Genomic DNA, 15,664 nt, shown 5'->3' on the forward strand with positions numbered 1-15,664 from the left:
ACACAAGCCAGCCGGTGCCTGCATGGAGACCCAGCCCTGCCCAATGCTGGTGCTGCTGGAAATCCTCTGCCATCACATTATCCTGCTCCTTTACTGCTGGGCTGCTGCTGCCTGTGTTTATGGTCTTTAAAAAACTCTACTCTTGCCTTTTCTTCCTTTTCTTCCTTTTAGCGGCAGCTTTGCTGGCTACCTGGAGAAACTCACTTTCTGGTGGAAAAACAAAATTAAGAGCTGTTTTTTCTCGAGTGTAGAGTCTTGTGGCTCTTGTGGTTGTGCAGGTGGACAGGGAGCTTTGGCAGCAGCTGTGGGAGTAAGCGCCCAGTGTTGGCCATACCATGCACATAGCAAAACTGGCTGGCCGTACCCTGGGACTGAGCAGGGGGCCCTGGTTGGCAGTGTGGGCGAGTCCTCCCCAGCAGGAGGGTGTCAGCCCCTGCTACCCACTCAGGGGAAGTCCTGGGGCAGTCGCCAGCTGCACTGTGTAGTGGTGTGACCACAACGCAGCTGCACTGGTGAAGATTAGAGCTAGTCAGGAATTTTCTGATGCAACTGCTTTGATGAAAAGTGCCAAAACAAAACACAAACCACTTCTGTAAAAAAAAAAAAAAAATAAAAAAAATAAAAAGGAAAGGGGAAAAAAAGGCAGGAGCAGGGAAAAAAAGGCAGGAGCAAGGAAAAAAAAAACTCCTCCAATTTTGCCAAGACAAAACAGTTCCAGTATGAACCTGCTTGCTTTCCTGCTGGCTCACTTCATGAGACAAGATGCTCTGAGGCTGACAGTCGTAAATTCACTCCCTGGAGCCTGGTGAGGATTTATATCCTTGAGAGCAGAAGGAGTGGCTGTACCAGGCTGGCTGCACCTCCCCAGCACTTTGGCTGGTGCCACCAGTAACAGTTAATGGAGAAAAGCCCTGTTAGCACTTCATCTTTCGGTGAATGTTTATGGAGGGTGGGGGACAGCATAATGTATGGGCCCGAACTTCAGCGGTGTGGATGTGCTTTGTTGGGGTAAGGCGTAGTAAGCATGGCAAGGTCTGGGTTGGATCCAGACTGCCTGCAAAGGGAAGAAGAAAAGTGGAGTGAGGAAAGAGTGTCAGAAACTCAGACAGACTTTCTAATTACTGTCCTGGATTGTAGGGCAGATGAACGAATTCCACAGTTTTCCACTCCTCTACGGATAATGTTTTTCCTCTGCAGAGCATCATTTGGTTGTATGATGTAGCCCATTATGGCTGTCTGCTATCCCTGTGCCGAGGTGCTTGCAGGCTAGCTACTTATCCATGCATCCTATACATGAATATTTTTCCCTATAGACCCTGATGTGTTCGTATTTCCCTCCACATCCAAACCAGGAGTTCTGAGACAGCTGGCTGTGACCACGGCTTCCAGCACAGCAGCGGGTGGCACCAGCACAGGCCTGTCAGCATCACCTGCAGCTGGGGCTGAGGCTCTCATGGCTTGTGCCCTGTGCAAGCGCTAACACAGGTGATTAGCACACAGGCAGACCCGGCTCTGTATGCCTCACCAAATCCAGCCTGGAAAGGTGTGGTTATTTCCTTTCTATAACTATTTTGACAAATGCCCTGTCTCCATAGAACAAGAGGTTAATAGGCGTATGGAAGAACACATTTTGCGCTGCCAGTACAAAGCATGAGACCTTGTGAAACTCCAAAGTCCATCAAATTCAGTGGGATTTTTTCTGTTGATTTCACTCGAGCTTTAGATTAGATCTGTAATTTTCAACTAACTTATTTTTTTCTTTCAACCTGTTTGATTCTGCACTCTATATTTCATTTTATACATTTTTTTTCTCCCAGTGTGTAATTTTTCAAGCTCAATATAAAGCAGAGTTTTTAAGGGACTTTTGGGGAAGGTACACCAATAAGGAGCTGATTCCAGGCCTGGTTTTAAACTGCAAATATTTCTTGATACTGGAAAAGAATTCTCTAATTCCCTTTGGATTTCCATCCTGTTCTGGGCCTAAATATGTATTTATATATGCAGTTATATGGAGAGAGGGGCTGTTGTTTGGAAGGTGCTATGTTGGGAGAGATTTTTTTTTGTACTCAGTTGCTAAATTTCTTCTGAGAATGCTGTTAAGAGACTTCCATCAAATCCAGATATTACTTTGGTGTCTTTTAACTATGTATATTGGCTATAAAACTTTGACATCTCTGCACATAACTGTAAACCAGTATTTAGGTGACCTACTCCTTATCTGTAACTACAACAGTGCTCTCAGGAAGCTGCAGGCTGAATATCTGTCTTGGTTTACAGCTACTAGTAAGTTATCAGCACCCCTTGCACGCTTAACAGGGTTGTTAGTAGGTAGACTCAGATCTGGTCCAGATTTCATAGTGTAAGCCAGACCAAGGTTTCTGCTCCATTTCTTGTTCCTACCTGCCCTGGAAATCTTTGCTGTTGCTCTAAGTAGAGCTCAATTTAGAGAAGCTGCCTAAGGATAAAGTTCTGTCATCTTGGCAAAACTAGCTTCCCCTAACAAATATTAAAGGCATTGTCAGATATCACTTTAGTTTAATTACATTTAAACATATCTGAGATATCTAAATGGTTTCTGGCTAACTCTGCTTAGCCAAAATGGTTAGCTCGGGGATATCACCTTCATCAAGCATTTCTCATTTCAGTCCTTTAATAAATTAAATTTGGAAAGCATAGTTAAACATGGTCCTTTTAAAACCACTTTATCAATAAGACTTAAGTTTCTACTTTGTAATAAATCAAACCAGGAACAAAATTAGGGGAAGAAATTCTTTCCAAGCTAACCACGAGACTTCATGCATCACTAGGATCACTTGATTATTTTTTGGCCAGGATATTTTATTAATGAATCTGAGAAGTTTTGTATAAGCTGCTCATACTCAGTTGTGATGTAGGAAGCACAACAGGACAGCAGAAACATATAAGAAGAGATTATGTCTTTTAATGATGAGTAAAGTTTTTGAAATGAAGACAACAAACAGGGCAAAAGGATTTCATGCTTGTCAGAGACTCACAAGGCTTTGATGACACAGAAGGTCCTACTGTGCATTTCCACAGCACCTGTCACAATGGCCTCTAGTCCTTGTGGGGGCTGTGAGAGTCTGGAGTAAGCAGTTGTTTCACTTGATTTTTGTCATATTTATAAAGGTCAGACATACAACATTCTATGACAATGAATAGCTCATATTCTAAGCACATCTATTAAGCAGAGCAGATATGTGTCACAGTTTAACTAGAAATTCCAGTATTCCAACATATGTTCCTTTTCATGTGCTGTAGTGAGGGGAAAACACCCTGAAATGAAAAAAATATTTATAAAAAGCAAAATCTTGGGAAACTTGGTTTCTGTTGAACCATTGGATTACCTTCCCCCTACATTTTTTTTAAAGTTCAGTAATGCATTCCATTAATGGAAAACGTAGGCTGTCATACAGAATGCCTGTACCACCTACCAAGCATGGTCCCAAGGCAACCTTCTTGTCTGGACTTGCAGGTTAGGTTGCCTGCAATAGCAAATGCAGTACAGCCTGTGAATGAGGTGGACCCCCCACCCCCCTCAGCATTGCTGAGCTTTCTGAGCAGTCTGCCCTGGGGCTGCGAGGCAGGGACTGGGAAGCACCCTGTAAAAAAGCTGGGCACAATGATATGTACCTCATAGTCATTGTGATTTGGGAGCTCAGTGGCTACATTCCCTTGTCTGACTTAGTCCTCTTGTATGCATCACACAGCACAAATGGAGAAATATGTGCAGTGTGACATAGTAAAAGTGGGATGGATGAAGCCCAGCTTATAATAGGAGATGAGAGGCTGGACAACACGCCCAGTCTATTTTAGTGTAGGACAAACTCAAAAGAAAGTGCTTCAGATCAATTTATCAAATCAGATTAGTTTTGTTAGAAGTCCCATCCAGGAGGAAATAATGCATTTGTTGGCCACAGAAGACACCAGCTCTGCAGAAGCTGTTTACTCTGTCAAAAGCATTCTGATGGAAAGTCCCACGGTCGCTTTATATTCAAGCAATATTATTAAAGTGTTGTCTTTATCGTGTGTTAGTTCTTTAACAGTAATTTCCATCAAACTTTAATAGCAGGTGGCAATAATAATAGTATCTACAAATTCATTATTTCTGTAATTATTAAGGGGAGACTGACTGCAGAGGGATCAGGAGAAGCAGGGGGAGAAGACTAGTTACTTCTATCATAACTCTGACAAAATCTAAAATGACACATGATCTCCATAAATGACAGAAGAAAGCAAAGTCCACAGATGTTCCCAGCAGCACTTACAAATCCAAAAGAGACAAAACTCTTCTCTGTGCTCCTGCCTGTATAAATTGCCTGCGGGGTGTTACGAGAGAGAGATGGAATGTCTTTTTGAAACCATTCACACTCTGTTGCCCGCGTTCAAGAGATGGGTTTTAAACAGACATGAAAAAAAAAAAAAAGCACATGCTCTGATTCAGGTTGAGATTTTTTTTCACAATGATGAGATATGTCCATAGTGAGCTTTGGAGAGTTGTTATAATTTGGGATCGGTCTATTCTAGAAGTGCTTGCTTTTGACTTCCTAAAACAGTGGGCGAGGTTCAGCTATCTATTCCAGCTGTGTTAGGGTTGGCAAACCTAGCATGGATCTATATTTTGTTGCAAATTAGTTGCTGAAGTTAGTAGTTTGAAAAATATAGGAGAAATCTATAGTTGTTTTTTTATTGATATAAAGGAAGTCAAAACAGACCAATGGGTAGAAGTCAAAGTTGCAACAAGACCAGTAGAAATACCACATATATTTTGCCAGCCATGCCCCAATTTAAAGGATAAACTCAAATGTGTATGTAGTACTCAAAATGTTAAAAACATGGGGCCCAGCATGTCAACTGTGGAAGACAAGTCAGCATGATTTTGGCATACATTTAAAAGCTGTGCTAGCATGTCTTGCTAGTAATTAGGCCACAGCTGGGGTCGTAGGAAAGTTTGATAGCGCTCTGTCTTTGTGAGTTCAGTTACATGACCAGCCTGAAAAATGCTGGATGGACTCAAATGGTGCACAGTCTTCATTCAGTTTGAACTATACATCCATAGGCAGTAGATGATCACAGCTGTTGGAAAGGACCAGCAGTCCTGCTCTTTGTGTTCAGTGTATTGTTTTTCTGTTTTAATTTAAGAAGAGCCACCTTAATTTACCTACAGCAAAAGGGTCTCTGACAGTCTGTGAAAGCCCCTGGTTAGGTATGTAAGGCGTATGATGGCTGATGCATTAGCCAGTGCAGCCTAAGAACCATCTGTGGATTAACAAAGATGCCAGGGACTTAATTGTGCATAAACCATCAAAAGATGAAAAGCTAAAAGAATGCTTTATACAAACTAAAATGATTGCTGAAGAAAGGGTTTGGGAGAAAACAACAGCTCATCCAAATCAGAAGTGTTGTAAATCCCAAGGATGCCGACACAGCTGCAGGAGGCAAATCTTGTTCTGGTGACGGTAAGTCGCTAAATGTGGATATATCAAGGACACAGAACAAGTAAAGGGTGCAGAGAAAGAAAAGCTGTTTATTCTGTGTTACCCTGAACAGAAGTGTTTAATTTTGCAGTATGATGAATTAAGTATTGAGTTTTGTAAGACACTTACATGAAAATCCAGTAGCCCAGAATGGTACACCAATAGAGCATGCTGCCTGGTTCAGAGTGATCTGGACAGCACTGGCTGCATGCAGCACCTCTTCCTGCTCGTAACTCCAGACATACTAACCCTTCAGTGACAATGTAGGGTTTTACAGGGTACTACAGTGCTACCCAACAATGAGAGGGCATACAGGGTCTTTTAGGGATCCTTGGCAGAATGCTGAGGGCACTTAATTTTTGTTACAATTAAAGCTTTATTTTCATAACAGGTTATTATGATTAGTGTAGTACTGAATTTATTGTAAGAATGGCACAGTATTTATATAAGCAGATCAGTGTAATGAAATCTATATGTAGCAAAATACAGAATTTATAGTACAACTTAACTTATGATTTCTAATCACCTGGACCCTGTGCTTACATGGTTTGCTGTATCAGTGTAATGATCATAATCGGGACTCAAAAATCTTATAAAAGAACATGAGCCACTCCCTCAGTCCTTGGAGGAAGTAGAGTACAGAGGGAGGGCCGTCCCTGGCCACCTGGGGGTCCCAGGTTTCACTGTCCAGCAGCGGCTCTGGTCCAAGTCCCCCACTTAAGACTTGTAACCACTTGATTTTACACAGAATGCTCTGGGTGCTGTTAGGCTTCGCTCTTCTGTGAGGGGGTGGTCACCACCACCCAGTGAGCTGCATGCCTGGGACGTTCAAGGCTGGCAAGGAGGGGAGTAATCAGGCTGGCGCCCTGGAGTCTTGAAGCCAGCAGGGCGGGGAGAAGAAGATATCTGCTTGGTTTGTCTACTTGGTTCATAGGACCTTCAGGGCCTGATAGTGAGGGAAAGAGACTGAATGCATGACGCACTCAGTCATAAAGAATGTCTGCTTGCTTTATAAAATGGTGTTAGTTATGTAATCACTTCAGCAGGAGTTGGGAGCAGGTGCTTCTGGTCTCACGCACCTCTGCAGGACACTTCAAGAAGTATCTTCTCCTACTGTCTCTGCAAACAAATTATTTTCCTGTCCACAAATTCAGTGCTGCTGCTCTACTAAATCTCCCTGAAGACCGTTCTGTATATATACATTTACTCTGATCTTGTGCTAGTGTTATCTTTATTGGTGCCCAATGTACTCTGGTATCAGTGAAGCATAATCTGGCTCACTAAACAGTTATGAGTTTGGTGTCTTTATATACTGTTTTTATATGTTGTGATTTTTGTAATCACATGATGCTCATGGAGTGAATGTGTTTGCATTTTCTAAACGCTTGCTGAAAATAAATCCTCTGACTTCTTTCAGTAAGTTTATTTCGGATCGAGAAAGCAGAAGAAGTCTCACAAACAGCCACCTGGAGAAGAAGAAATGTGATGAATATGTAAGTCTCTCTTGCTGTTCTTTCCCTGTAAAAATGAACTACATGTTGTGTATATGAAGGGCCTTTACACACAGTATTCAAAAGTGCTGGGCGCACACTGTCATATCTGAAATTCAGGTTCCAGTAGGAACTACCTGTGCTCAGTGCTTAAAAAAAAAAAAGGAAAAAACCCCAAACAAACAAACAAAAAAACCCAAGCATTTTGGTGGACTTGGGGCAAGGGAATCCCTCTTGCCTGTGTTAGGCAGGAAGGCTTGGCGGTTTCTTATGGCCTTATACTATATAAATCATGGCTAGGATGTTTCACGGGTGTAGTGAAAGATAAGGTTTAAAATTGAAAGTGTAGTATGAGATATATATTGCCTATATCATTTACATCAGTTTACAAAACCTATAGGACAGTGATCAGAGTACAGGTGCGACAGGGATCAGTGACGCTTTTTCCTCTTTCAAACCAATTTTTATTGTTTCTATACAAGTAGTTACTTGTAACTGATATATCACAAATATGGAGTTTGAAGCATAGACACGTTTCCTTGCTCTGTTCAAAGCTATTACTGGCATGTCTTTACTTTTTCAGATCCCAGGAACTACGTCACTGGGGATGTCCGTCTTCAACCTCAGCAATGCAATTATGGGCAGTGGGATTTTAGGTCTCGCTTTTGCTTTGGCCAACACAGGGATTCTCCTTTTCCTGTAAGTATTGATGTGGTGAGTAGCTGATCTCCATGGAGTTTCGCTGCATTTAAAGAACGTATGCACTTCCAGTAAGCAGAGCGATTTATAGTCCATCTGTAATCAAGTACTGCATTCAAGCTTGGGGATGTTAGCCACAAATTTTGGACATTTTTTTTTCAGTTAAATTTTTTGGTTGGAGAAGCCACTGCTTGTAATGCTAGAGATAATTAAGTCCATGTTATTTAATACTGACCTGAGCCTAGACAGGGATTTTTCCTATGGTCCACAAGCTACACGTACATCAGAACTATTCAGTAATAAAAGTTGCAGTGCAGAGTGAACTAAGTACCTAGTTCTTACATGTGTCACAGGATCTCCAAAGCTTTCTTCAAAGCATGGTGCAATAACTACTTTTTTTTTAGCCAAGAAAAAGAGTATTTATATTCCTTTATATATTACATATAATATTTTCTTCTCACTCCCACAGTTTCTTCAGTTTCTTATGTGAGAGTCCTTGGGAGCCAAAAGAAATATAGCCAAGATTTTAGTATAAAAAATTAGTTGAGGTAGAGTACTTAACTCCAGGAAAAAAGAGGTGTTTTGTAAAGAATTTTATAGTTTAAAAATGAAATGGTGCCAGTGACTGAGTAAGACACAGTATTACTCTGTGTTATTCTGCATCGGAGTGTGAGACATTTCATTGTGAAAAGTGATTGTTAAGAAACCAGTTGGGAATTATGTGCAGATTTCAGTGATAAATGTTCATTGAGAGAAGAAATAAAGTAATTTACAGTCTTTGAGAACTGTTGAACACAGTTATTGAGTTTATAGATTAATCTAAAGAGGTGTCATTTCTTGAATGTCAAATTTAAAATTCTAGAAATTGTGTTACTTCTTAGGTTTTGGGGAAATCTATGTTACAAGCCCTCTGTATAGCAGAGTGGGTGGCCAAAGTGGTGCATATAGCCATCTGCTCTGGGGTTTTGTGCCAGGATAGCTACATCCATGCTGCTAGCTTACAGTTTGCTGTGGCTGGGTAAAATCTAGGAATAATCCAAGGACTTAATCCATTTACATTAAGAATGTACAAAATCTCATAATTGTGCTGTCACTAAGCTAGGCTATAAAGTAGCTGGATTCTAATTTAGGCCTTTATTGTGCAGAGAGACTGAGTTTATTTTATTTTTGCTGCTTTTTTTTACTCAGTACTCTAACCTGTATGTGATACGCCAGCCGTGCTCTGACAAACACTCCTCTGAGGGCACAGACTGGTGGTTGCAAAAACTACTGTAACCAGAAAAAAAAATATTACCTTTTTTCAGCCTTGTTGCCTCTTCTGTGATAATAGTGTCTCAGCCAAGGAGCACCCTCAATTTCTCTAATGTTTCGGTTTTCTATAATCTTCTTTCAGCAGTTTTTCATGTGAAATGTGTTTGCTCTAAAGGATGTAAAAAGGAAGTTTCTTTTAAGTGAAGTGAATCAGAGCAGTGATGTGAACAACAGAGAAGCTTCTAACAATGTGTGATGGTGACTGGTTGGCCTGAGTAGTGTGAGTTTAAATCTGTACCACCACGTTGTGCAAAAAACTGCCAAACCCAAATGTAGAGCTTTTATACAGTAAATAACAGCATTATTCTCTACAGAATTAACTGTGTGTATTTAAAAGTGGATAATTGTTTTTGTTAGCTTCATAATGCCTTTAGATCTGTTGTCCTAGGGGTAGGCCAGCCTGCTGAGATCAAAGGTGAGGAAACTAGCAGGACCTCACTGCCCAGGCTAGCAGAGCTTTCCCCTTTGAAGCCTGGAGATACAGGATCCTAATGTGGTGTCTATAGTTATGCCTGAAAGTAGAACTAATTTAAATGTACTCTTATCATGCAATAACTCAGAGTTAAACCCGGTTCATTAGCGTTAGATCTTTTCTCACACTCTCATTCAGTACATTTTTCCCATAAACGTATAGTTCTGCTGTTGCTGTCACGGGTAGATCTTAGAGCCGTTTCTGCTTTAGATGTGATTAGTGCTAGCAATATTTTCATTGCATTTTGCACAGAAGAAAGGACTTAAATTTCTTGCTCTTGAGCAGCATAGTTCTGAAGAGTGTCTAGGTTGCTTTATTCAGTATTGGCATGCACCGTCCCTGAAAAGTACAAAGCAGAGGTGGAAAAATTGAAGGAGAATTTTCAGAACTAATAAAGCAGACCCAGGCTGATTTCCACTCACACAACTCTTAGCCTCCTGCAGTGTGAAGTGTGTTCTTAATATAAAAATTGCAAAATAAACATGGCAATGAGTATATACTCTCATATCCTATTGGCATAACTTAGTGCCATAGATAAGTGTCATGCTTTCTAGGCAAAACAACTGAGATAGGAACTCAGAAGAACTTAAGCACAGTATTATTGATAACTACAATCTGGACCAAGGAAGTATATCCTTTTCTGTATGCAGAAAGGGAGAAAGTCTTGCTGCAGAAGGATTGCACTAAAGGCTTGGAAAGATATAGATGGGCCAAGACACTTAGGCATGGCAGGAGCACTTGTTGTTGCCTGTGGTTTCATCCTGGAGAGCCAGAATCAGAGTGATGGGTCATGTCACAGAGACATATGGAGCAGCCAAGTGCAGTCTACAATTACTGTGACACTGTACATGATCTGAAACCCTGCTTAGGCACAGGGGCTTGTTAGATGAGCTATAGCATGAGACTACAGGTGTAGTGTCACAATGTTTTAAGCAGCTGCTTGTGCTGAGGATGACTGGAAGCAGTCACAAAGCTGCAGCCTAACTCATCCAGAGGTTTAGGGCAGGCTGGCAGACCAGTCCTCTGCAAGACCATATGGTGGCAAACCCCATGCTCTGCCATGCTTTTCTGCACTTGATACCTTATGAGGGTTCAGAGCTGTGCAATGAGGCAGGTGAGTGCACGAGCCCTACAGGTCTTCCGGCCCCAAGGCCTGGGACTCTGCGGAAGGCTGGGGACAGCACATGTTTCAGCTGACTTGGCAATGTAGCAGCTGGGAGAAAACAGCAGTGGCATCGCAGGAACGGTTCGTTCCTCTCAGCACTGTACCAGTCCCCTGGCCTTAACTGTTTATTCTGGATTTGTTGGGAGGAGGTGACTTTTACATGTGCTGGTTGCTTGCATAGCTGCCAGCACTTCTTTAAAAGCAGGCAAAAAAAAAGTAAGGGGGTGCTTTTGGGACTGCAGCACAAGCTCTCCTGCTTCTGTTTTGAATTTGTGCAGAGCAAGTGGCATGGGCATTTTCATTCCTTTCCAAGGGGTGGTTCTGGCATGAATATCCCAGTCCATAACACAGTCCTAACACAAACAAGTTTTTCATACAGCATTAATGAAAATGCCAAGTGTCTCTGTGAGAACCCTATGGGGAGCTAAGGACAACAGATCAGATAAATACCTGGCTGCTTGGGAGTGTTATTTTTACCACTGCAAAGGCTCCATGAGCTCAGTGCCTGAAAAACGGGAGCTTTTAAAATTAAAATAGACTTGACGCTGGCATGCGGAGCTGCAGCCACTTGGAGCTGGGAGTGAGAGCACTGGAGCACTGTGCCTCCAGGCAGACGGGTGTAACAGCTCTGCAGGGAACACTGGGCAGGAGCAGGGCTTAGCAAATCTGTAAAAAATGGAGCAGAGTGACCTCAACCAGTACAATCTCCCTTCCCTCCCTCCCCTCCCCAAGGAGCAACACCCTCTGGGCTGCACAAAGGGTGTGTTGTTATTGTCAACCATCATTCTCCATTGGCAAAAGAGTAATTCCTCCTATCACATCTTCATGTTTCTCCCTGCTCCCCTAGCCATAAGAAACTTGTGGGTCATTCACCACTGAAGTGTTTCTTGTCTAAAATAATAAAAAATTTGGGGGAGGAGGCTTCTCATGCTGCTCTTTCTGTGTATTCCCATGAAAAAGATGATTTGCTGCCTGTCTGTGGCAGCAGCTTGTTTTCTGTTAAATTTTAGGCTTGTTTTTCTCAGTGTCCTGAGGGTAGTTGTCATAATAAAACGAGGGATTGCCAACAGATTGTCGGAATGCTCTTCACACACATCATGAAAACATCATCAGGTCTTTGTGTGTCAGTGTTTTTGAGGGGAAGGCACACATGGTGCTTGGCTTAAAGACATAGAGCAATGAGTGAATGTGGTTTTATGCACTTAGGCCCCGGCACTGACTAATTATCATTTGTGCCGGCAAGTTCCCTACACAGTTTGGTCATTACTTCCTGCAATTCTTCTACACGGAGCCAAATTGGAGATCACAGCAGATCAGGAGTGACATCAGTGAGGGAACCCCAGTCCCTGCTAGGACAAAGTACAAGCCTTTGGTTTCTGCCTTTATTTCCACGGGAAGATTGTCAAGCCTGGACTTTGCTCCTTTTCCATCTCCTTGTGCACTGGGAAGCACATAAAAAGCCATTTGGGCACCCCTTTGGTAGCATATGAAACATGTCCTGGGACAAGATGCTTCCATTTGGTATGGAAGTCTTTAAGTAGAGGACTTCCCTTTGAGATTTTTACTCTGCTTCCAGGAAAAATGCTTGAGAATGAGTGGTGAGGCACATACCTAGTTCATCCCTGTTCCAATTAAATCTTTATTCCTACCTGAAAAGTCATCTTTATTCTTGCTTCTTTCAATACAGGGAGGCGTAACTCACTAACAGAGCTCTGCAGCTCTGCTAAGTTTTACATGGTTAAATCTCTCTGCCTGCAGGGCTTTCTACCTCCATGGTGGTGTGACGGAGCTGCAAAAAGCATGTAAATCACATGTATTTATAGGGCTTTTTGCATTGTCAGAAGAGTATAAACATTATCTCAGAGTCAATGGGAATATGGCCCAACATGACCTATCACAATGTTAGAGCGTAGCTCTTACAGTAAAATGTTTTCTATTCTTTTGTAGGCTGCTTTTGGTTTCAGTGACACTGCTGTCTATTTATTCAATATATCTCCTGCTGGTGTGTTCAAAGGAAACAGGTAATTTAAGATGTTACTGTACCATTTCATTAGAATTGTAAGGAGCAAGAGGCAAAAAGTGCTTCACATAAGGCCAAGTGTTTTGTGTAAGATGGAGTTTTCACCACTTTGCTGACAAAATCTAAAGGCCTAACATATTTTAGGTCAGGAGCCCAGAATTAACAGGAATTTATGTCATAGCATTGGAGAACATAATCTGACCCTCACTATAAAGAGAAAAATTGATTACAAAGCATGAATTCTGCTATCATGAAATGTTGTAGTCAGTGAGCGAGAAGGAACAGCTCATATAGTTTATTTTCATTAAAAAGATGCTTGCAAATGAAATATTACAATTCTTCACCTGTGGTATAGCTTACCTGGAAATACAGTTTATCCTTAATAGTTACTGTGAAATTCCTGATAGTCTTTGTGGTGTAGCAGGAGGCTTCCTAGAAGAAAGTAAAATGTAACAGTTCTTCCACAGAGAAAAGTGTATCTGTAAGCAAAATAGAACTAAACACAGAAATTAGAAGTTTCCTGCAGTTATAAATGTCACTCAATGGTAATATTTCTACTTCTAAAGCCTTTTATTTCACTGTGTTCTGAAGTCCAAGATTCTTTTTACTTGTGTAACAATATCTGAAGCCAGATTTTATAAACTGTCTATGCACAAGAACACTGTAATATTAATATAGACATGCATGAGTTACTGCTACAGCATGTGTAATGGCAGTAACTGCCTATTTAAGTTAGATATGTATGCCTAATTGTGGACACACATGTGCCCTCTTAGTTCCTTAAATCTAAGGCTTACTTTCTTTGCAGCTGGTACCTTTAATCTGAAATTTATTACTTATACAAGGTGCAAAGCAGAAATGTCAACTATAAGGAAATACAGAGAAAATCAAACAATGGGTTGCATTTGAAAAGTCATCTGTCTAGAGTAAAGTCTGAAACAATTCTCTTTCTGTTCTCTTGTATCTTACCATCTTCACAACATCCAGTCTTTTTCTTAGCCTAAATCCTAGCCAAGGAAAAAACATTTAACAGAAACACAAACCAACTAATAGAGGAGTATCTTGACAGATATTTAAAAAGGAGTTTTAGTTACAATTTAAACTTTTTCCTGCTTTTACCAAAAATATACCATGCTGAGAATTCACAAGTTAAGGCTTCATTGTTAGAAATTGTAAACTATCCTGTAAAACAGTGGCTGCCTTTGTTTGGATCATTTAGTCAAAGCAAGCAAATTTGCAGAATCACAGTAGTGTGTCTGCTGTGGCCAGGTTGCCAGTGGTGACTTGTGAATCCTACTGTACTGAGTTTTGTCTGGAGAAGAGGCTTTCTACGTCACTCTCATTGCAGATGCAAATCTAATATGCCAGGATGGGGACATCAGAACTTAACATGTCACTGGGGGTATAGACTGACTCATTTAGGGGTTGTAATAGCCTCATTAAGGGCTTGAACTTCAAAAGTGACTGGTAGCCAACGGTAACATTTATAGACATCAAGAAAACATTCCTACATAAGTTTTACCCCTTGTAATTACAAGAAGGCTCTCTGTTTACTTGCAAGGGGCAGATACGGCTGCACAGATGGGTGGTTAACTGAGAAGGAATCATAAGTGTTTCAACTCAACAGCTTTCACTGGTGTATTTGTAACCCTTCTCCTTGTTCCTTTTTGTGTAGGGTGCATGGTGTATGAAAAGCTGGGTGAGCAGGTCTTTGGTGCCCCAGGGAAAATGATTGTCTTTGGATCTACATCTCTCCAGAATGTTGGAGGTAAAGGAGATGAGGGGTACTGAAACACAAAAACTAGGAATATCTTAATATATGTTACTTCTACCAACCAGTCAAGTTCCTCCTTCTCTCTGTGATGTCTTGGGATCTTCCTTCTCCTCAACATAGCTGCATGCAGACCTTTAAAAGTGCCGAGTTACTGAATGATCAGTAGTTTACAGTCAATCATAGTTCAGGGTCTTCTATCAGCAAAGGCTCATGTGGGAAAAGGTTCGGGATGCTTCTGTGTACTTATTTCACAAAGTATCTTATCCATTTTCTAAACTGACTTTCTTCTTCCTCCAGCAATGTTGAGCTATCTCTTCATAGTCAAAAATGAATTGCCCTCTGCCATAAAGTTTCTAATGGGAAAAGAAGAAACATTTTCGTAAGTTGAGTTCATTTTGATGGTTATATATATAGGATTTAATATTGTGTAGATAAATTTAAGCATCTGTTTATAAAAGCTTTTCAGTATTGGATACTCTTTAGTTTTCTCAAAGTAGATTTTCACAGGAATATCTCAGAGGGTTAATAAAAACCAAGACAGCTTTGGGAAGGAAAAGAGGATGAATAGGAAATAAAAGGTTAAGTCATTGGTAGTTACTCTATTTGCACACCAGGTTTTCATGCAGAATTGTGATTTATACAAACGTCTTGTAGAATCCAGTCTTTCACAGTGTTAGGCCACACTTGAAGATATTAGGAACAATGCTAGTTTAATATTAGGTATTTCCTTGTGTTCTTAGCATCTTATAGGATTTTGTCCCTGAAGCACTGTCCATAGTATGGAATTTTTCAATACTGGCATATGACAACAGCAGAATGTTATGCTCAGATTTCGGACACTTACCACTCCTTGACATTTACCAGGTTCCTTAGAAGAGGGTAGTATTTCTTTATAGTGGTAGATATCCTTTGCACAGTAGGTTATATAGCATGCTGTAGAGCATGACAAGAAGGTAGAGATCCCATTCCTCTGGCATTCATGCTAAATTGGACCAAGCAGTGGAAATAGGTCATGCAGAATGCCACTAATGCTGTCCTTTCTCCTCTTTCTCGCTTTCCAGCAGGATTCAAAGCACTTTGCTAGAAGGAGATACAACTTTGGGCTGGCTAGTGCATGCCAGCCTGCAGGACCCTGGTTTGCCGCCCCAGGCTCATGCCTGGGTGGTTTAGCAATTGAATCGTGATGGCCCCTCCTGCCCGACTGTGTTGTATGTGTGACCCTTCACATGGTCTTTCCT

General features: G+C 41.2%; 1 protein-coding gene across 2 annotated transcripts in view; it reads left to right on the plus strand.

Moving 5' to 3' along the window:
* The window catches only part of SLC38A1 (solute carrier family 38 member 1), a 42,763-nt gene that overhangs the window by 10,675 nt on the left and 16,424 nt on the right, over positions 1-15,664 (plus strand). For both annotated transcript variants that reach the window (XR_008451014.1, XM_054073152.1), the window contains exons 3-7: positions 6,913-6,988; positions 7,569-7,684; positions 12,580-12,653; positions 14,328-14,420; positions 14,724-14,805. Coding sequence is in view for 1 of the 2 variants with exons in the window: in XM_054073152.1 (XP_053929127.1) it covers positions 6,913-6,988; positions 7,569-7,684; positions 12,580-12,653; positions 14,328-14,420; positions 14,724-14,805 (441 nt within the window). In the remaining variant the exon portion in view is untranslated. The remainder of the gene's footprint in view (positions 1-6,912; positions 6,989-7,568; positions 7,685-12,579; positions 12,654-14,327; positions 14,421-14,723; positions 14,806-15,664) is intronic.

Source organism: Cuculus canorus, chromosome 1 (assembly GCF_017976375.1).
Source record: "Cuculus canorus isolate bCucCan1 chromosome 1, bCucCan1.pri, whole genome shotgun sequence".
Taxonomy (NCBI): domain Eukaryota; kingdom Metazoa; phylum Chordata; class Aves; order Cuculiformes; family Cuculidae; genus Cuculus; species Cuculus canorus.